We start from the raw sequence: 20,288 nt of genomic DNA on the forward strand, positions 1-20,288 counted from the left end.
CATGCCTCTGCTCTTCTTTTGCCCCTCAGAAGCTTCTATTTTTGCGTCAAGGTGAGACATCGGCGCTATATTGGCTGTAGTGCTGCCAGGCCAGGCTTCCAGACCATGGAGGCGGCAGAGAAGCTGGAAAAACTTGGAAATCTGGGCGAGGAGCCGAAGAGCTGAACGGCTGATGGACAAGGATATGCCGTGGCGCTGGGTCGAGATCATGACAGACCGTCCAGAACCAGAGTTGCTCAACGGACGCCACGGCCTCAACCAGACGAGCTTCAGGGCCTGGTTCCGGGTGAGACTGGCGGCGGCATGCGAGCAATTGCTCTCAACTGCTCCAACTACCCCAGGCCGGGTTGATTTGATCAGAGACATTTTGCTGCGTGGAGGCTGTGCTGAATGCGGCAATGCGCATGAGATTTGGGTGGCTGATGGCGGAGGGAGGTTTGACGTTATTGGCCTGAGGATTCGATGGTGGTGACGGCAGGTTAGTGGAAGGTTGATGGATTGGAACAGCGCACATGACTGCGGCTTTGTGGCTGTTGGTGGTCACCTTGGGAGAGAGGCTGCTCGCTATTGGGCATACAGCATCAATCTATCAAAGTTGATTGTTCAATGTCAACATACGAGTAGTTGCTACCTTATGCAAGTCCTATTTGATGGCTGGTATCTCCATGTTGTATTCACAGCTCTGGTCAGTGAATCACCTATCGAACATATGCAAGTCTACACGTGCCTGTACATTGCATCAAACAAACTCTCCGGTGACAAACGCTGATAAGAGCTGAGCCAAGGGTACCTATGTTTCCATTTGGAGCTGGGGCCGGCATGGGATCAATCTCATTCCGGCGTGATGCATCAATTCATTATTGTCATGGAACGACAAACGGAGACACCCGCCACCACCTTGCAGTACCTACTCGTAGCGTTACGCGCCCGAATCTCGTCTGCCGTGGCTCAGGACAAGGGTTGCTGCATAGGTACCTATACAAAGTGGCATTTGCATCATTACTCCGTGTCCTCGCACCTGTACGAAGCAGCGGCAGCGGCAGCAGACCATGGATGGCATCGACTTGCATGGATTAGTGGCCAATGTACGAGCACAGCAAGTAAGACAGGATAGATGCCATTTGCTGCTGCTGCTACAATACCGGGCTGTGATCTCTCCCTGGATAGAGATCCTGTGGCTGCCAAAAGTCTCAGCCTCTCTGGCCGGGCAATGGAACGGCAGCACGCGAGAATTCCGAGACCTTGTCTTGATTCCACGGCTCTGGGTCATCGTCATGGCTGATTGCCACTCTTTTGCGCCCAACGGTTTTAACCCATCCATGCTGAATTGTGTTATCAATCTGTCACCCCCTTAATGCTGTTGGCCTTTTAAACATCATATACAAACTGCATATAAATAAAATATTCTGCATGATACCGCCTGTTCAAGCATATTGCAAGGCCATCAATCCATTAATACACCATCATTTGACGGATAGGCACATACACGGAAGTACATGTAGATATCCACAGCAGCGAGTGGGCGCAGAATCCCACTAAAGCTGCCGGGTTACAGGGGTCTCGGTACCTGTACCAGCACCCCCCCAAGCTGCACCCCCCGCTACCTAATGTTCCTGTTTGGGCAATGCATTACCCATCGCTGGAGCTTCGCCCCGACTGCTCGAGTCTTGTGTGGCTTCCATTGCTTGCCTCGCCTTTTTTAAGCTTGCCGGATGCCCGCTCCTCTCTTAGTACCTTTCACTAGTTTCGTAGTTTGTGCCATCATATTGAACTCTTGTTTTTCTCCTCATTCTCCCATCTGCCTATATCCTTGATTCCTTCATCACAGGATTCGAGTCTCACTGTTAGTCGCTATCGATACTTGATCGAAGCTTGCATCTTCACCAATCACACAAACACAAACATCCGGCATTGAGAGCCCCACAGCCTCGTGGCAATATCAGTATCCAACATACCTGACCTGACTTTACTCCCGTCTCTTTTTCCAGCTTCACACATGGATCAGCTCCTCACCACTCTCTGGAGTAGAGGCGGCTGGTTCCGCGCATTTACACCTCCTTCACCTCTCGACGATGCTCCCCAGGCTCCCCCATCTCCCCAAGGAACTCCTATTCTCGACGTCCCATCCGATGTTCTGCTTCTCATCGGAGACTACCTCAATGATGCAGAACTCCTCAGTCTCAAGCTCGCCTGCCGGAGCACCTATGCTCTGTTTCCACAAACCTACAAGTCGCTGCCGCCATATCTGAAGAAGCGTTTCCTCCCCATCATCGAAAAAGACCCCTTGGGCAAGGGGACGGTCTATTGCCACGTTTGCAACAGGCTTCATCCTTTCAACGAGACGACGGGACCTCATTCTGGGCCTGAGCTCGGAGTTGACGGGAAAAGACTCAAGTGTATGAGCCGAGATCGATTCTCTCCAACCGGCAACCCCTTTTCGCTCAGCTACACCCATGCCAGGCTAGCCATGAACAGCCACCTATACGGGCCCGAATACGGCATCCCGCTGGCCAACCTGTGCACCGAGCAGAGCGAGCGTCGAGACCTGATGACGATACGGTGCTCGACGTCGGCCAAGATCATGGACGACGAGCTGTTCTTGCAGCGCACCTATGCCCTCACAGTGGCTGATGGAGATGTGGCCGAGTTCCGCAAGTGCACCGGCGCTCGCGACATCAAGCTGTGCGAGCACACCTCTCTGTTTCCCGCCTCATCGCCCTTCCGCCAGTCCATTCCCGAGCTGCTCAAGAAGCCCGCAGCTGGAGGCGATGGCCTCGTCCCATGCCGCGAGGCTCCGGGATCGTGTGGCTTGTGCCTGATGGACTATGACATCACGATCCAGCCTTGTGCGGACGAGCGCTCCAGCATCGTCATCCGAGCCATCCACCAGCTCGGATCTTGCCGCTCTCCGCGCGACTGGAAGTGGGCGAGGTTCAGCGAGAGCTACCGCATTCATATCTTCTACCCCAGCCGGCCCAATCGTCGCGGATCGGCCTACAGTCCCGGCTCCCTCCATAAACGATGGGACGATGACGAGAGGGAAGCCTGCGCCGTGCTGGGCGGAGAATCCGGCAGTGCGGTAATGGGCCTGCTTGGGTTGTCTGTGTTTAGCTAGAGGGAAGGGTCCTGTTCTCCATGGTTTTGGTTATGCGTGGCCGCTTTCGAACGATTGGATTGCGGCCATGGTGAGACAAAAGGCGTGTACTTGGCCTTGCACAGCCACTTGGGAAACGAATCCTGTCACACGGCAATTCGTTGTGCTTTTTTTTTCTGCATTGGGTCGGAGTTGGATCTTGGGCACAATTTTCTTTTCTTTTTTGTCTTGTACTGGGCGTATGATACGGAAATGGACACACACGGATTGGGCCGGAACAAAGGAATCTGAGACGTCACGATTTACGACACCACTCTTGTTTTTTTAATGTACGAGCGCGGCATTTGGGCACCTTTTATCTCTCTCCCGTTTCTAGTCGGCACTCTTTACAGATGGGATATCGGTGGATTTGTTCTTCTCTTGTTTCTTGTATTCAATCTGCCCTCACTCGTGTATTTGTATTATATCAATCTCTGTTCTTTCTCACCTTACTTCACAGTCTGGACACCAAAAGACGCATCTTCAATTCTCATCTCGAATACCAAATTGCAATACAAATCTACTTGGTTCGCTCTCAAAGGCTACCTACTCCATCCACCTCTTAGTCCCAATCCGGTGTACACTTGATATCATACCATGACAGATGGATGTTCTTGTAATGTCACCACACAGCCTCCCTGCTTCTCTCGCGCATAATCAATTGATCCCCATGGCCCAATCCGGCACACACCCCATTATTACCGCACCGACGGGATGGGTCAATCTGATTGATGCGGTGACACCCCTAGGATATGACTTCATAGGCGTGTTTCTTTCTTATATTGGACGATTTCTTTTGTTTTGATGCTGGGATACCCGAACTACGTCATATCCTGCGAGTTTGCAAAAGTGAACACAAATTTAATAATCATGCAACGCTCGTCTCTTCTTTAGGTTGGGCCAATGTTTTTCCGTGTTTCTTGTACGCACGTCGGATGTCGCTTGTGTGGTAGTGCAAGAGAGACAGGCAGAAGGGTATGACCGTTTTTCTTCCTGCTCGTGTGACTTGCCGGCGATATCCTTGCCGCATGAAAAGCCAGGCTACTGACCGAGTAGTGCGTACAGAAATCATACACGCCAGCAAAAGACACAGACTGATGAGATTCTTTTTTTTTTAAACTTGTTTTTTGGTTATTTTACCATGCCGTGAGTGAGATATTCAAGCAGTGAAGCTCAAATATCCACGCACCGACACACGTTGTAGTAAGGTTGTACATGCATACATATTCTAAACCGCTTTCTTTTTCCTCTCCTCTCTCGACCCTCCCTTTTTTGGGGTCCTCAAGGTACTGAATGCTTGCTATATCTCAATACACTTTTTGGAAAACCGTGATGAAATGAAATCCCCCTCCTAGTGACATGTTTTTGAAGAGTGAACAAGATGGTTGTATGGCGCGAGTAAACTGGGGGCGTTCGATTATACGTACGTTTGGGAGCAGCCCCAGTTACGTGGGTGAGTGTGTTTATGAGTTTGCGGAATAGTGGGTTGTGTAGTTGATGGTTTTTGCGTAGTTTTGCAGCGGTGCAAAAGGCAGCGGTAGAGGTGACAAAGGTATCAAAAAGTGATGGAAAAAAAAAAAACTCGTTCTTTTCCCCCGTTCTTTACAGCTTGCCAATGATGGCAGCGGCGTACTCGTGGGTCTTGGCCTTGCCGCCGAGATCACCAGTCAGAGCCTTGCCCTCAGCCAGGGTGTCGAAGATGGCCTTCTCGATCTTGTTGGCGTGGTCGTTGAGGCGCATGTGGCGCAGCATCATGATGGAGCTGAGCAGCAGAGCAGTGGGGTTGGCGAGGGCCTTGCCGGCAATGTCGGGGGCGGAACCGTGGACGGCCTCGAAGATGGAGCACTCGTCACCGATGTTGCCGGAGGGAGTCAGGCCGAGACCGCCGATGAGGCCGGCGCACATGTCGGACAGAATGTCTCCGTACAGGTTGGGCATGACCAGGACCTTGTCGTTGTAGGGAGTGGGGTCGGTGACCATCTTGAGGCAGGTGTTGTCGAGCAGCTCGGCGTCGAACTCGATGTTGGGGAAGTCCTTGGCGACACGCTCGGCAACGTTGACGAAGAGACCGTCGGACATCTTCATGATGGTGGCCTTGTGCACGACGCGGACCTTGGTGCGGCCGATGGACTCGGCGTGCTGGAAGGCGAATCGCAGGACACGCTCGGAAGCCTCCTCGGTGATGAGCTTGATGCTCTGGACAACACCGTCGACGACAACGTGCTCAATGCCAGAGTACTCGCCCTCGGTGTTCTCTCGGATCAGGACGGTGTCGACGCCGTCGTAGGGGGTCTTGAAGCCGGCGACGGATCGGCAAGGTCGCAGGTTGGCGAACAGGTTGAAGGTTCGTCGCAGAGTCAGGTTGAGGGAAACGTGGCCCTTGCCAACGGGGGTCTGTCAAGCGTGTCAGCACAATCTATCCATCTCCATCGCATTCCCAAGTATAGTTCCTGCACGTACAGCCAGAGGACCCTTGAGAGCAATCTTGTTCTTGTTAATGTTCTCAATGGCGGCGTCGGGGATGGCGGTCCTGCCGTCCTTGATGATGGGGTTGACGTCGACGGGCTCCCAAGCAATTGGGGTCTATGTCTCATTGTTAGCCATCGTTGGTGTCGCTTCTCTTGCAGGATCATTCTATCCTGACTTGGGGAATCATGTTTGTCGTACCTTGGCAGCGGAGAAGATGTCCTTGACGGACTGGGCAATCTCGGGACCGATACCGTCACCCTCGATCAAGCTGACGAGGAAGTTGCCCTATTCACATTCATTGTAAGCATCTTGTTCAGGACGGCTGCACCAGTTCCCAGCTCTGCGCCTTGAGTGAATTTTATTTCCCCCCACCCTCGATTTTTTGGTGACATGGGTGAGACGCAGCAAAAGTCGTCCAAAGAGGCCGCGGATTGGGGGGAAATGCGCATATTATGCGTCGAAAGGACGTACATTGGAGTCCTTGGTTCCCTCATACTTGGCAACACGCTCCTGGGAGTAGAATCGCTTGTTCTGGACCGCACGTTAGCCGATAACTCCCATCGAGGGCCTTCCGTTGCGCCGTTGCTTCATACCGAAACGGACCAGGTGGCGGCAGCGCGGGGAGCTGCTCGCAGGCAGTGCCTGGCAGGGTTGGAGAGAGAGCGAATGGCCAGCATTGTGACGATGATGTGCGTGTGTGTATCTGGAGTATATATGGGTTATCAGGGAGAGGAAGAGAGAGAGGGAAGAGAAAAGGTCGGCCGGTGGCACCCAAGGGGAATAAAAGAAAATGGAACCGGAATAAACATGGAACTTGGCCATCTGAAAGTTTTTTGGCTCGGGTCCGGCATGGGCGACTCTGAAAGCCGGCGATATGCACGCTTCAGCCTTGGTTGCTGCGCTGCGAGTGGCTCAATCGCGAGCTGAGTGGAGCGCACCAGCCACACGGCCTGTGGCGCGCCTGTGGAATTTCCCTCATTTCGACGCTACTTCCGCTCTGCCGCTTCGGTCAGGCGCCTCGGAGCCGGTCGGTTTGCGGGCTGCAGGCTCCGAGCTACGCCTAAATTGGTTGAGCTTTTTCGGGCGAGGCCGAGGCAGAAGTGTCGCAGGTTTTGATTGGATTTTTTATTTTATTTTATTTTAATTTTTTTTTTATTGCGCACGCTAGCGTCAAATGCCAGTGTCAATGCCGCATGACTTAGCAAGGAATCAAGATAAATTGAGGACTGGGAATGGAATCGGAACTGGCAGCGGGTGTGGCTGGTGGCCCCTGTGGCCTGTGGCTGATGAGGCCCCGACAGTTGGGCGCCGTTGCTGTGGCTGTATCTGTGGCTGTATCTGTGGCTGTATCTGTGGCTGTATCTGTGGCTGTATCTGTGGCTTGTTTGCAGCTGGCGTCTCTTGCAGTACGGGGTAGGTACCTCGACTACTGTACTCCGTACTGCTATACCTACATGATCTTGCATCCCATCTCATCTTGGTAGCGGCTGCGTGCTCGCATCCTGGAGCTGATATTGCTGCGAGCAAAGCAGTGGTCCTTGCAATACTCACCAAACACGCATCTCGACTCCCTCAAGACTTCCCCCAGCAATCTGCATCTCCGCATGCATGGGCTTGTTCTGTCATCCTTGATCCCGTCCCCAAGCTAAGCTCGCGAGCTTCATCCTCCCCCGCGATTGCGTCGACGCCGCAACAGACAACATGTCCGATTACGAGCGAACAATCCTCGAATTCTACCAGCTCCCCACCTCGTACCCCTCGGAATGGCCTGCGGAGAAAGATGACCACGACTCTTCCGGGGACGAAGCCGGCACGAAGAAGCACAGCCGCCAAAAGTCGCGATACCAGGCCCTCGAGGCGGCCACGGGCGATGGCAAGGCCGCGGTGGGAAAAGGAGCTGCCAACAACCACGTTCTAAAGGATGAACCAGACCCCTTGGGCACCACAGATAGCGTCGTCCGCTCGCTGAGAGAAATTGGCCTCCCGGCACAGGATGACGTGCGACTTCGTGAGTCTACCCTACCACCCCGAGTCTACCTCGGCAGGGGCTGATCGCATCTTGATAGGCAACCGGTTCATGCTGTCCTCGACTACCTTTTCGCCGACCCTGTTCTTGTCGCAGATACACGCTCACGCCGACACGCGCACGTTGCTTGAGGGCTTGGATACGCTCTCGCAGTCAATCGATCAAAAGTCGGCCTCCCTCAAGGTTCTCGTGGAGAGCAACTTTGAACGATTCGTCAAGGCAAAGGCAACGATAGACAATGTGTATAAAGAAATGAAGTACCGTGGGACTGAGGCCAACACCGGCAGATCTTCCATCCATGGTCGCCATTCCAGTCGAACGAGCTTGCGTTCTGGCAGAGCTGGCCTGAATAATCCCTTGGCTATGTCGTCCGATTCTCGAAAGAAGAACGCCTTGATTAAAGAGAGCGAATATGGTGTTTTGGGTATCAAAGTTCCCCTGCTGGACGTTTCTGCCAAAGCCGAAGATGTGTGGGGGCCAGCTCTAGGAGGTCGAGAAAAGGAGGAACACCTGAGGTCCTTTCAGAGATATGTACAACAGTTTAAAGATCCACTGGAGCTGAGCACCATAATATCCGACTGCATCAAGAGGAAAGACTACGAGACCTTGGTCGAGGCATACAACCGCGCCAGGAAGTTTGCCGACGATGCGCGCGAAGCATCAAAGTACATTGACCGCCAAATGCCAGAAGATGACCAGCTCTACCAGATCATGGTTGCGGCCCGGGTGTGGTATGACGTTGATCGCCAGATCCAAAGCTTCAAACGGGATGCATGGAAGAGATTGTCTACCTTGCATACACTGTCGAAATCCGAGAGTCATGTCGGCCGAGGTCCAGACCAGCACATGGACATGATTTCCCTGCTGCTGGAGCTTGGTGTCGAAGAGAATCCAATATGGGTGTGGCTAATGAGTCGATACGAGTACCTCAAGACCAAGATTCAATCAACAGCCGAGCACACAAAGGCCGAGATCGAAGTGCTTCGCCGAAGGCTAGCGGGTAGCGAGAAGCCTTCCAACAAGGTTGTAGCCACTCATCTACGTACATTGGGCCGACAGAGCATCGACAGCAAACCAACTTCGGGCGATTCGGCGGATGTCATTGAGTTGTGGGAGAAGATGCTTGCTTTTCTGACCGGCCTCATCTCTCCTCAAGGCATTCTTGGAGACCTCCTCGAATTCTGGCAGACTGCGCAAGGCTTTATTGAAGGCAGAATACAAAGGACGCTACCTACGGGCTACAATGATGAATCTCAGGGGCATCACCAGCTGACACCCAAAAATGTTACGGACCTTGAGAAGGGCATCGTGGAGCTGGTAGAGTTGCTGCGTGGACACGTACATGAGTTCTTCGCCGGGTTGCCCCCTGAAGATCTTAGTGTGGTCTTCTCGCCGCTCCCCGTCTCACCCAACTCACCGGCCTCAGCTGGCGGCTTTGGCCATTCCCTGAGCCCAACCTCTACGCGCGACCCTCGATTCAACTTTGATCCGAATAACCCGCCGCCATCGTCGCCAAAGAAGGGCGAGCCGTGGGAAAAGCTAGCGTTTTGGCCTCCTTGGTCGAATTCCATCAGCGGAGTGTACTACCTCTGCAGGATGCTGGCACTGGTCGGCTCAGGCGCCTCTGACCTCGCCACCATTGATCCCATTCGTTCGGGAAATGGCCAAGTCCTCGAGCAGCTGAAGGCCTTGACGGGTGTCTCCAGGGAGCGATGCGTGACGGCCCTGTGCGCTGCGTGGAACCGGGACGCCGAGAACATCAAGTTCATAGAAGATTGGCTACCGTCCGCCGAGTCTGGAGATGTCACTCGGATGCCTGCCAGCTTTGCCGCGTTCGAGGGTGCTCTTCTCACCGGCATGCAGAAGATTCTCTACATCTCCGAGGCCATGTCGAAGCCAGGTGCTGGTGACATTGTCTTGCCGCCGCCGGCCAAGCTGCTCCAGATGGTTCGGAGTCAGTATGTAACCACCTTGTACAAGGCTTTGAGCGGCATGGTGGAGAATGCAGAGCGATCAGTCAAGAAGACGGAAGACGAATGGTCTATTGGTCAGGATGGGGTCATCTCCAACATTGCTGCGTCGTCGGTGGGCAAGAGTACGCTTGATGCAGGAGACCGAGTAAGTCTTGAACGCCCCCTTTTTATCCCTTTTCTTTTTTCCATCTCGTCCCCAAACTAACACTGGCGCCAGAATGTCCGAATGCTCCTTACCCTGAGCAACCTGCAGGCTCTACGGTCACAAGTAGTCCCCAACCTGAACTCGCAGTTTGAGAATGCATTTTCCGTCAAGCTCACGGATGAATCCAAGACTATCAAGGACGTGCTCGGCCAAATCGACGCTCGCCTCTTCCAGTCCTACACTAAACAGGCTACTGAGAAGCTGCGTGAAATCATCCACTCTGGCCTCGCGGACCATGACTGGGCACCAGCGCAGGGCGAACGGCCTCAGACAGCGAAGCCATACGTGTACGAGACGCTTCTGACTCTTGTGCTCGTCCACTCCCAGGTTTCCACTACGGCTGCCTCACTTACGCCTCAGGTTCTTTCGTTCCTGCTTGAGCAGACGTCTCTGCAGCTGCTGGATGCGTTCCGCAAACGCGCTCGCTATTCTCTCAGCGCCCTCATCCAAGCTACACTCGACGTCGAGTTTATTGCCCAGACGCTGAGCCACTACACCACCGACAAGGCCTCGGAGCTGCAGGGCCAGATCTACCAGGAGCTGGACAGCCGCACGGATAACGATGCCCGCGCACGGCTGCAGAACGAACTCCCTGAGATGCGCAACGTGCTCAAGAAGCTCAGGGAGGCGAGCAAGAACCAATTCGCTTGCTTTAGGAAGCCGAAGCGCTCGGGGCAGGGCGTTTCAAGGGTGGATAGTGGAAGCATGTCGCCTACCTAGAAGGTTCGGGTTCATGGATAGGGGGTAGATGCATAAAAGGTTATAGGAGACATCGTAGAGATGTTCAAGTATTAATGATGAGTTGGAAATTTCACGCATATGAAGGGGGAAGAGTATAAGTTGTCTAATATCATATTGTTCTCCCCTTATTGTGAACTCGGTGGCTAAACCGCCCTCAAATGGTTTCGATAAATCAGCGCGCGTGGGCGTCTTGCAAACGCCAGTATTGCGCCATCGCTCTATGTAATTTTTGAATAAAAATAAAACACAAAGGAAAAAAAAAAGAAGAAAACAATCTCTCCCCACCCATACAAAAGGGAGAGAGAAAAAAGTAATCCGAGCAGGCCAAATCTATCATGCTTTTTTTGTGCCTCGCTTTTTGTAAAAGCCCGATATAAAACCGCGGGGGGAGGACCAGAAACAAACGCCGAGTTCATGCGAAAGAGTTTTGTTTCAGAGACAAAAGAAAAAGGGAATGGAAAAGTAAAGTAGAAGTTTTTGCCCCCTTTGGTTTCCTCCGTAATCGTGAATGCGTTTTCGTCTAAGTGGTGCTTTTGTACTTTTTGTTCCCACCTGCCAACCAAGTCTAAAAAGCGCGCCTCTCCTTTTTTTTTCTCTCAAAAAAAAGTAAGTAAAGAAATCCTCTCTGTGCCAGTGAGGCAAAAGTCAGTTTAGTCATCTAAATGGAAGAATCACAGATTGTTTTGGTAATTAGAGTGATGAAAAATAATGGTAAAAGAAAAAGAAGAAGTTTGCGCAAGGTCGTAGTCTCATGTCTCGTAAGTTTTTTTTTAGGCCGGGAGGTTGGGAAGTAAAAGGTGGGAGCAAAACGCCAGCTCGAGGGAACGGGAGTCGGCAGGGGAGAATTGTGATGCCTTTTGGCGGGCTTCAATGGTGTCGACTGTAGGTAGTATGGTTAGCATATGAAGCGGCAAAATTTGAGTTGACTTGGAGAAGGAGGAGGAGGGCTTACAATCAAGATCAAGAGTCTGAAAGTATTCCGTGATTTCCGGGTCTTTGTCTTGAACTGTCAATTTCCCATCCAGGCCCCTCAGGGTTTGGGGCAGCGCCTTGCGAATAGACAAGAGCATCTTCAGCAGCCCGGCTAAACTGCCGCCCTGCTGGGTGAAGACACTTGGGTCTCGCTCAAGGGGCCAGCCCGGGCGGAGATGGTCCTGCTCCCAAGCCTTGAACGCCCAGGTGGACTTTTCCACACAGTTGAGGAAGATGATGGCGGTGAGGTAAATCTTGAATCCGACCTTTGTCTTGCTGTCAGTGAGCAGCCTGTCCATGTGGTTCAGCAGGCTTTTCGAGGTGCTGTTAGCCTTTCGTTCAGCGGCGGCGTTGAGCTGCATGCAGATCATGGTGTAAATGTCTGCGTCGTTTTCGTTTTGTGCCTCTTTTATCCATCTCGGCTCTTCTCCCTCAGTACTTGGCTTCTCCAGGATCGTCCACTGCCGTTCGCGGTCGATGCTCTCGACGAGACCCCATAGCTCCAAGGCCTTCCTGAGAAGGTCGTCTTCTCCCTTTGAGAGCTGGTTGCATGCAGCTTCGAGCGTCACTTTCATAAATTTTGACGGCTCGCGCTCAATAAAGGTATTCAGCACATCGCGCATGTACGACTCGGCCTTGGCCGGGATATCCTCCGAATCCTGGTCAATCATGATGACCTGGTGAAACGGGGTCTTGTCTCCACGAGCCTCCGCCTGTGTTTCGCTTGGCTCCAGTGGATAAACCAGGGCTCCAAAGACAATCTTTTTGCCTGCCTCTGGAAAGTGGGATACTTCAATCAAGCTTCCATCGTTGGTGAGCTTGAGCTGATCTTTGATGAGGTTGATACGGTTTTGAGATAGGACGACCTGAACGCCAGCAGCATATAGGTCGAGCTGTTCATGTAGACGAGTGCGGACACAGCCAGTCCTCCAGACACGGGGTGCCAGAACCTTGCGGCACGTATCGCAGGGCGTTCCTTTGCCACAGTTTTTCCTCAGGATCCGGCATCGAATACAAGCGCCTATCTTGCGGACTTCTTGAACCTCCTTGCGTCTGGCAGGAGTAAATCTCGACCGTGCGTGACGGGCTCTACCGTTGATGAGCCCGTCGCTTGTGTCCATTCGAACACCACCGCGGCTCATCAGAGGCAGTGCTGGCGAATTCTCCGTGAGCAACGGAATAGGGGTAGTAGTGGCCAAGTATGTCATTTCGCCCCACGGCTGGGAAACGTTCGTATCGGAGAGGGTGGTTGGTAGGGAGGTGGGTAGAGTGGTGGGCAAGGAGGTTGGCACTGGATCGATGGGTGCCTGCGCCTCTACGGTTGGAGGTGATGAAGTCGGCGGTGGGATGTCGGTGTTGACAAGCTGGGGGTCGAGAAAGGACGGATTCAAGCGGGCCGTGGCAGCAACGGCGACGGAGATGTTGGATGGATCTGGCGACGTTTCGCTGGCGGGGAGGAGAGCCTGAAGACGTTCTTCTGGCGAAAGCTCAGGAGTCGGTGACGGCACCTGCACGACAGCGTTGCCAGCAAAAGCTGCCAGGTCAGCCCCCACACCCGGCGTCGAGCGAGAAGGGGACTGCTGTAGGCCTTTCTTAAGGCTGGTGCCTGTCTGCGGACGGCTGTCATAGGTAGCGGGAGGGTTCTCCAATGTGAATTGCTCCTGCAGCTCCAGACGATCTGGCACAAAGCCGCCGCCATTGATAGCAGCAGCAGCAGCAGCAGGATTAGGGGTCTCGGACGCCTTCTGGCCGCGATTGTTTTCATTCAGATCGACCTGGCGCGATGCCTCGGCGAGAGTCTCGAGGGCACTCCATCCCTGCGGCAGCGCGAGCTGGGCGGTGGGCTGGCCATTGACCTGGGCCCCGCCCTGAGGACGGTCGATGGCAGCTCTGGCGGTGGTGATGCCGTGAAGCTCGAGGCAGGCTCGCATGCGGTCCGAGTCGGAGATGGCTGGGCACTTCTTGGTGATGTGCGTCGTCAGGCTGTCGATACGGCCCTTGGGGAAGTTCTCGCCGCACTGCTTGCACGTGTGCGGATAACGGTTGCTGTTGTCGTTGAGCTTCGGCCCGCGGACGAAATACTCGAGGATGAGGGGATTCGGCTTGCGACCCATTGCGCACGACGGGCCTCGATTGGGGGCGCCCGGCTCGCGGTGTGATGCGCACAAAGGGCCTGGCGACTCGATTCCGCCCGTTGGCTGTGAATCCAAGCTCTCCGTGACGAGGCAGCTCGGACGATGCTTTTGTCTGGCTGGTGGCAGAAAAGGCGGAATACAGCAGCAGTACGGGTTCAGACGTGGGCCTAATGGATTCTGCCCGCGTTATCGACAAAATATTCAGACCGCCTGGTCGGTGGCAAGCGGTATGCAGGGAAAAAAAGAGGGACTCTGAGGGCAAACACGCGCCTACATGTCCGCAATATGGGCGTGCAGAGCCTCAGCATTTGGGAGCGGCGATGATGTGGGATGATATTGTCATTGTGTGTGGATAGTTTATGAGGGACCGCTTTTTTGTGCACGCCGCTAAGGTTAGGCTACCGGCGGTATGTTAATCCGACCACGCGACAAGATTGGCTGAAATTCTCCGATCCGACGATTTCGATTCTCAAGCCCTGAAGAACAACCCCCCACATTGTTGTGCCTGTTTGGCCTGCGTGTGCAGTGCATGTGAAGAGAGAGAGAGCCAATCACGAGATATCTCCGTACTTCGTGGGTTCTGCTTGGTTGGTGCTTGATGTTGTTTTTTTCGTCTGATGCTGCTCGTTTCAAGCACTGGGAATCGATACACCCCGCTTCTACTGAAGAATGCCATCAGATGGATCACCGAGACGCCGACGAGAACAGACGAAGCGGGCAAATCACGATTCACAACATCCCCAAGACTCGACTCGACTCGACTCGACTCGACTCACACGGCGTTCCTGGGCCTAACTTGTTTAGGGTCTACACCACGAGAACAAAAAAAGTGCCTCGAGATGAGAATCCTACCTCATGCAGTGTTAGTCTTGGTCGTGATGCTACCTGTTGAGCCATCCCAAGTCATGCGACACGTTTGTACACTCACTTACAGGCTTCATCCTGGGTGGCGCGTGCTCTTTTGATGCCCTTTTGTCGAAGCGGCGCCAAATCTAATTTCCAGCATGAGTACTACTTCGTACGACTTATTGCCGTGTCTTGGATGCTCCGAGACAGAGACTCGGCGTCCTTTCTCCCGACCTGGCATCCCCCTTGCTTGTGTAAAAGCGCGCATCTGCATGTTTTCCCCGATTATCTCAAGATTCAACTGATAATCATGTTGTGCCACATCGGCACTCGACTGCCCTTCTCCTCACAGATCTCCGGCCTTTTCCACTAGCGTTTTGCCTATTCCAGCACAAACCTGCCCCTCTGGACCATTCACATGGCATGCACATCCCACGTTGTCTCTCAGTCGTCGCCCACTTACGATGATCCAACAAAACAGGAACGTGACTGTGTTCGGGATGCCTGTTGCAACCACGCCATTGCAGCTTCTCGTGCGGAGAAATGCATCGCCGTGTTGCTTTCCGCTTTCCGCCCTTGGGCACTTTGTCTCAGTAGGGGGGTAGGATCCATGGATCCATGGTCCGAGGGTTGCATATAAGTCTGGTAGGATGGACGGCCGCAGCGGCTCGTTATTGCGAGTATGTTGTGTGCTTCTATTGGGCTGTCCATATTCGTAGTCGCAATGTATTCTTCATTATTATTATTACCTTTGATCCCGTCGTTGGTCAACTCAGCTGCGATTCGTTCCGCTGACTTGGCTGGCTATGTGTTGACCAGTGTAAGTGAACAATTCGAATACGCAACTCACCTCCAACTGAACCAATCTGACTCTCTACAGACGGGGACTGTCAATGGCGGAAACACTTTCCCCGGTGTTTCTCGACCACTGGGCATGGTGAAGCTTGGTCCTGATCTGTACTCGGGCACCGATGCTTACTCTGGCTATCTTTCCAATGGCAACTTCACGGGCTTCACGATGCTCCATGAGAGCGGCACTGGAGGCGCGCCGAAGTACGGCGTCATTTCTCAGATGCCAGTTGTTGGAACTGTCGCGAACCCTCTGAGCGACGCCATCAATGACACTCGTGCCGCACCTGATTTTACCGAGATTGGCTACTACAAAGCAAGTCTTGGCTCTGGAACTGTCTTGGAATTGGCGGCTACCAACAAGGCTGGCATGTTTCAGTACACATTCCCTAGCGTTGGCAAGGATCTCAATGTGCTTGTTGACGTGTCTCATGTCTTGTCGTCCTACCGTGGCCAAGGGCTGGAGCAGCATTTCTTAGGAGGTGGCATTAATGTCCAGCAAGACACCAAGCCCGGATATTATTATTATACCGGCAACGGAACTTACAATAATGTAAGCCAAGATAGTATCCTTTTGACAGCTCTGAGCACTATGCTGAAATGCTATGCTGAAATGAATGCAGGGATGGAACAGAGCTGGCCCGTGGACGGTTTACTTCTGTGGATATTTCGATGCTCCAGCTTCTTACAAAACATTCATTGGAACGAGCCTAAACTCGTCAACCTTGTCTGAATTTTCCAACAAGACAAGCTACAGCTCCCAAACAGCAAGGCTCGGAGCCCTCCTCACATTCCAGCAGCAATCTGTCATCTCCAGGGTTGGAGTTTCGTTCGTCTCCGAGACGCAAGCCTGTGCCAACGTCAAAGCCGAGATTCCCCAGGGGACCAGTCTCGCGACTGTCCGCCAAGGAACTCGAGATGCCTGGAACTCTCAAGTCTTACAAAAGGTGACAACAACCGAAACTAACGTCACCAAGCTGAACCAGCTTTACTCAGCTCTGTATTTCATGCATCTACTCCCGACAAACAAGACTGGAGAAAATCCTCTCTGGACCTCTAGTGAGCCTTACTACGATGATATCTTCACCTTTTGGGACACTGTAAGCTGCACGACCATATTGAAAACGGACTGTGATTAACCGTCTTGACAGCATCGATGCACAACTTCGCTACTCCACGTCCTTCAGCCGGCATACCATGAAGAGCTTCTCAGATCCATGGTGGACATTTACCGCCATGAAGGCTATGTTTCGGATGCTCGCTCTTCATTCTGGAATGGCGCCGTCCAAGGAGGCTCCAACAGCGACAACGTCTTTGCCGATGCGTTTGTCAAGGGTGTCCGTGGCAAAGTCGACTGGGAAGGCGCCTACGCTTCCATGGTGAAGAATGCTGAAGTCGTTCCACCTAACAACAAGGACCCACGAGATCCTACGGGCTCAACCAAGGAGGGAAGAGGTGCTCTGTCGGATTGGCTGAAATATGGCTACATCACTCCTTCGTTTGGACGGTCTGTTAGCAGAGCTGTTGAGTAGTAAGTTAATCCGCTTATAGCATTCAAGCTGCGTGTCTAATTTCTCTGACAGCTCGGTTAATGACTTTTCGTTGGCTACCGTTGCCAACGGCCTTGGACTTCAGAATGACTTTCAAAAATATCTCAGCAGATCACACAATTGGCGTAATCATTGGAACACTAACATGACTGCTCTCGGATTCTCGGGCTTCCTTGGCCCGAGAAACACCAGCGGCTTCATCTCTCAAAATCCAATCTCCTGCGGTGGCTGCTACTGGGCAGATTACTACTACCAGGCTCTCCCGTGGGAATACTCCTTCAATGCCCACCACGACTTGGACACCATTGTTCAGTACTCTGGCGGAGCAGATACCTTTGTGCAGCGCCTCGAGATGACCTTCCAACCCGGCGTCTACTCCGGCAACAGCGCCTTTGGCAGCACAATCTTCAATCCCGGAAACGAGCCCAGTTTCGCCACTCCATATCTGTACAATTTCGTCAACAGACAAGACCTCGCCGTCAAACGAAGTCGCTTCATCGCCAAATCGTACTACAAGCCCACGCCAGGTGGCCTACCCGGAAACAGCGACGCCGGAGCCATGGAGTCGTGGCTATTGTGGAATATGATCGGCCTGTATCCCATGACGGGCCAGACGACCTTCCTCATCGGATCTCCCTGGTTCACCGACCTGACCATCTCCCTAGGCGGTGGCAAAACGCTCAAGATCACCACCACCGGCGGCAGCGAAGATGTGTACTATGTTCAGTCGCTCAAGGTCAACGGCAAGGCGTGGAATAAGAGCTGGGTGAGCTGGTACGACATCTTTGCCAACGGAGGAACGCTCGACTTTGTGCTTGGTAGCTCGCCCGCGAACTGGACGACTGGTCCGACACCGCCGAGTCCTGGGAGTGCGAGCGCGGCGAATGCGAGGAAGATATTGATTGACATGTCCAAGGCGAGCTAAGTCTTGATGTTGTAAATACAGAATAAAGAAGAGGAGGAGGAATATCAAATAGATATAGTACATAGGCAGCAGTAGTATATTGAAAAATTGGTAGCTATACGCTTTAACCTATGCCTCTCTTGTCCATATAATTGAGCAAAACACGCATCTGGTAGGAGGCGCAGAAAGAGAAAAATTGAAAACAAAAAGAGCAAGCTGAATAGTGATAGTTGAATGAATAGCGGCTGGTATATAATGAGTACATATCCGCATACATCAAGAAGAAGAAAAAAAATCTGGTATTTCCCCCCTCCCTAATTTCCGACACCCAAAGAACGCCTCGCTATGCCTGTCTGGTCCAGGGTAGACACATAGATCTGAAACTCTTCTAGCAGTTATTTTTCTTTTCTTTTTTCCATAGCAGCAGCAAAACAAAACCAACTAAAGGCGCTTACTTATCGCCATCCCAAACGTTGCGGAATTCGTCAGAGTCTGCAACTTGATAACTGGGTGTATGGTCGTGATCGTGATCGTGTACGTGGTCATGTACGTGACCGTGTATGTCGTCGTGTTCAGTAGAGGCCCACGGGTAGCCCTCTTCTATGGCGGGACTCTGGTTGCCATCGTAGCTTGGTGCTGCTCCAGCACTGCTCTGGTCTTCTTGATGAGATTTTGCATCAGATGGACTGGGTTCTGTGCGCTGTACAGCCTTCTTTGCCTTCTTCTTCTTTTTGATAACAACCACTGGCGGCGGCTGCTCTGATTCGGTGTGCTGGTCCTGTTGGTGCAATGAATTGGCTGAGTTGCTACGTGACGGTGTAGGGGCGTGAGATGGTGAAGAGTAGAGCCTGGTTTCTGAGTTGCTTGCCCAGGAGGCATAGCGCTCCCTGAGCGGCTCGCTCGCAGTAATGACTGGGTACTATTCGCGCAGTGTAAGCATGGGCATATGAACAGTTTGGAAACGGACTGACAACTTACATTCCAATCCCCAAATTCGAGCTGCCGGGCGTTGTCGTACAGATGCTCGTCATCGGCATCAATTTCAGGCTCCTCAAATGTGCCATGTGCATTCTCATTCAACTGATCAGGGCGAGTGGAACTGGACGACCCATTGCCCAGCAACGGCGACGTCGAATTCACTTCGCCCGGTTTGGGAATCCAGTATTTCCCTTTGCCTCCGCGTTCATACCGCATCCCTTCTCTCAATCTAGCAGTTCTTGACCTGGAGTCTTCATGCGCCATGATCCTGTCTCCAGAGTCGAAGATTCGGTACCCGTAATTGTCCCCCCTAAACGTCTCCTTGGAATCCTCAATGAGATCTTTGACTCCAAATGCGTCGCGGAAGGCATAGTTGAGTGGCATACGGGCCGACTGGATGCGGTTGTCGGCAAAATCATGCCAAGAAAAGGCATACCAATGGGCGACGGCGAAAATGGGCATTTCCACGCAGATTAGAGCGTCTTGGATAGCCGCAGCAAGGTTGTCGCGGGTGTAGCCTTGGACGTCATCAGGGATGACGTCGAGCCAAACTAGAATCGATAGGAAGAATCCCTGCCAATAGGAAGCAAAGATGATAAGCTTGATACACAAGAACTTGGGGACCGGCCGAAACGGTACCAGGTCTCGGTGCATGCAAACCCAAAACAGTCCAAGAGAGTACAGACTGACTGTGACACTGATGTTGTAGATGATACCGCTCCAGAAATAGCCGGATTTAGCTCCAATGTATCCCTCCTGATAGGTACCTGTAGCCTTCATGATGATGGCTGCGAGAGCCAGGATGGGCTTGAGCCATGCATACTGAAGGATGCCCCGCTTGATGGCCAAGAAGGTATACGGGTCTGAGATATCCACCTTGGGCAGTAAATGGTTCATGGGCCACAGATGATGGACTGGCGCCCGACCGTGGGTGTTGATGATGACTGCTCGCTCTCCACCCATGTAGTTGATAAGAAGCTGGAAGAAGGTGTAGATGGTAAACGCTTCGTAGATGTCTCGGATCGGGTCCACGAAGGAGGCGGCCTTTAAGGAAACCATGCTCGTCCACGACGCGATCGAGTAGATGGGCACCATGAGGAGAATGCGGACGACATAGCGCTGCAGCAGCGGCTTGCGATAGTTCTTTGCTTGGAGTAATATTGAGCTGTCGAGGCTGGTCAGCAAGCTGCGCGGCCAGGAGAAGAGCACAGATGGCTTACATCACCGATAGCACCGTAGCTACTATAGAAGCGACACCTGCTACTATGGTGGTGGCGGTGGTGAACTTCTGGCCGGTGCCATGATCAGGCATGATGGCCACGACGCGACCCTCTAGAGATCGGGGGAGAGACTCTGGATAAAGCGCTGGGAGGAGAGAAGAGCTGGAGATTAGCTCATGGCTTTGCTGAGCTGGATTTAACCAAAGTCTGAAGTTTGCTGTCGAGGCACAACACACAGCACTCGGAGCGATCAAGACAAGCTCCGTGGCTATGGAGGAGGAAGAAAA

The 20,288-nt window shown here is 52.8% G+C and overlaps 6 protein-coding genes across 6 annotated transcripts; 3 read left to right on the plus strand and 3 right to left on the minus strand.

Moving 5' to 3' along the window:
• Positions 1-1,996: 1,996 nt before the first annotated feature.
• Positions 1,997-3,115, plus strand: Triagg1_2262 (uncharacterized protein; the record flags this gene model as incomplete). The annotated part of the gene is made up of 1 exon (XM_062896424.1): positions 1,997-3,115. One exon carries the CDS (start codon positions 1,997-1,999, stop codon positions 3,113-3,115), a length of 1,119 nt encoding a protein of 372 aa, XP_062758474.1.
• Positions 3,116-4,735: 1,620 nt separating this feature from the next.
• Triagg1_2263 (uncharacterized protein) lies at positions 4,736-6,279 on the minus strand (the record flags this gene model as incomplete). Its single annotated transcript, XM_062896425.1, has 5 exons — positions 4,736-5,527; positions 5,594-5,716; positions 5,801-5,887; positions 6,074-6,133; positions 6,196-6,279. 5 exons carry the CDS (start codon positions 6,277-6,279, stop codon positions 4,736-4,738), a joined length of 1,146 nt encoding a protein of 381 aa, XP_062758475.1.
• A 1,024-nt stretch (positions 6,280-7,303) lies between these two features.
• Positions 7,304-10,526, plus strand: Triagg1_2264 (uncharacterized protein; the record flags this gene model as incomplete). The annotated part of the gene is made up of 3 exons (XM_062896426.1): positions 7,304-7,610; positions 7,669-9,746; positions 9,819-10,526. 3 exons carry the CDS (start codon positions 7,304-7,306, stop codon positions 10,524-10,526), a joined length of 3,093 nt encoding a protein of 1,030 aa, XP_062758476.1.
• Positions 10,527-11,317: 791 nt separating this feature from the next.
• On the minus strand, positions 11,318-13,633 carry Triagg1_2265 (uncharacterized protein; the record flags this gene model as incomplete). The annotated part of the gene is made up of 1 exon (XM_062896427.1): positions 11,318-13,633. One exon carries the CDS (start codon positions 13,631-13,633, stop codon positions 11,318-11,320), a length of 2,316 nt encoding a protein of 771 aa, XP_062758477.1.
• Positions 13,634-15,224: 1,591 nt separating this feature from the next.
• Triagg1_2266 (CAZyme family GH92) lies at positions 15,225-17,824 on the plus strand (the record flags this gene model as incomplete). Its single annotated transcript, XM_062896428.1, has 5 exons — positions 15,225-15,320; positions 15,381-15,902; positions 15,973-16,449; positions 16,501-16,880; positions 16,933-17,824. The coding sequence occupies 5 exons, from the start codon at positions 15,225-15,227 to the stop codon at positions 17,822-17,824; spliced, it is 2,367 nt and encodes a 788-aa protein (XP_062758478.1).
• Positions 17,825-18,254: 430 nt separating this feature from the next.
• Positions 18,255-20,093, minus strand: Triagg1_2267 (uncharacterized protein; the record flags this gene model as incomplete). Its single annotated transcript, XM_062896429.1, has 3 exons — positions 18,255-18,722; positions 18,782-19,946; positions 20,002-20,093. The coding sequence occupies 3 exons, from the start codon at positions 20,091-20,093 to the stop codon at positions 18,255-18,257; spliced, it is 1,725 nt and encodes a 574-aa protein (XP_062758479.1).
• Positions 20,094-20,288: the final 195 nt, after the last annotated feature.

This window comes from Trichoderma aggressivum (assembly GCF_033847375.1).
Source record: "Trichoderma aggressivum f. europaeum strain CBS 100526 chromosome Unknown scaffold_006, whole genome shotgun sequence".
Lineage (NCBI taxonomy): Eukaryota > Fungi > Ascomycota > Sordariomycetes > Hypocreales > Hypocreaceae > Trichoderma > Trichoderma aggressivum.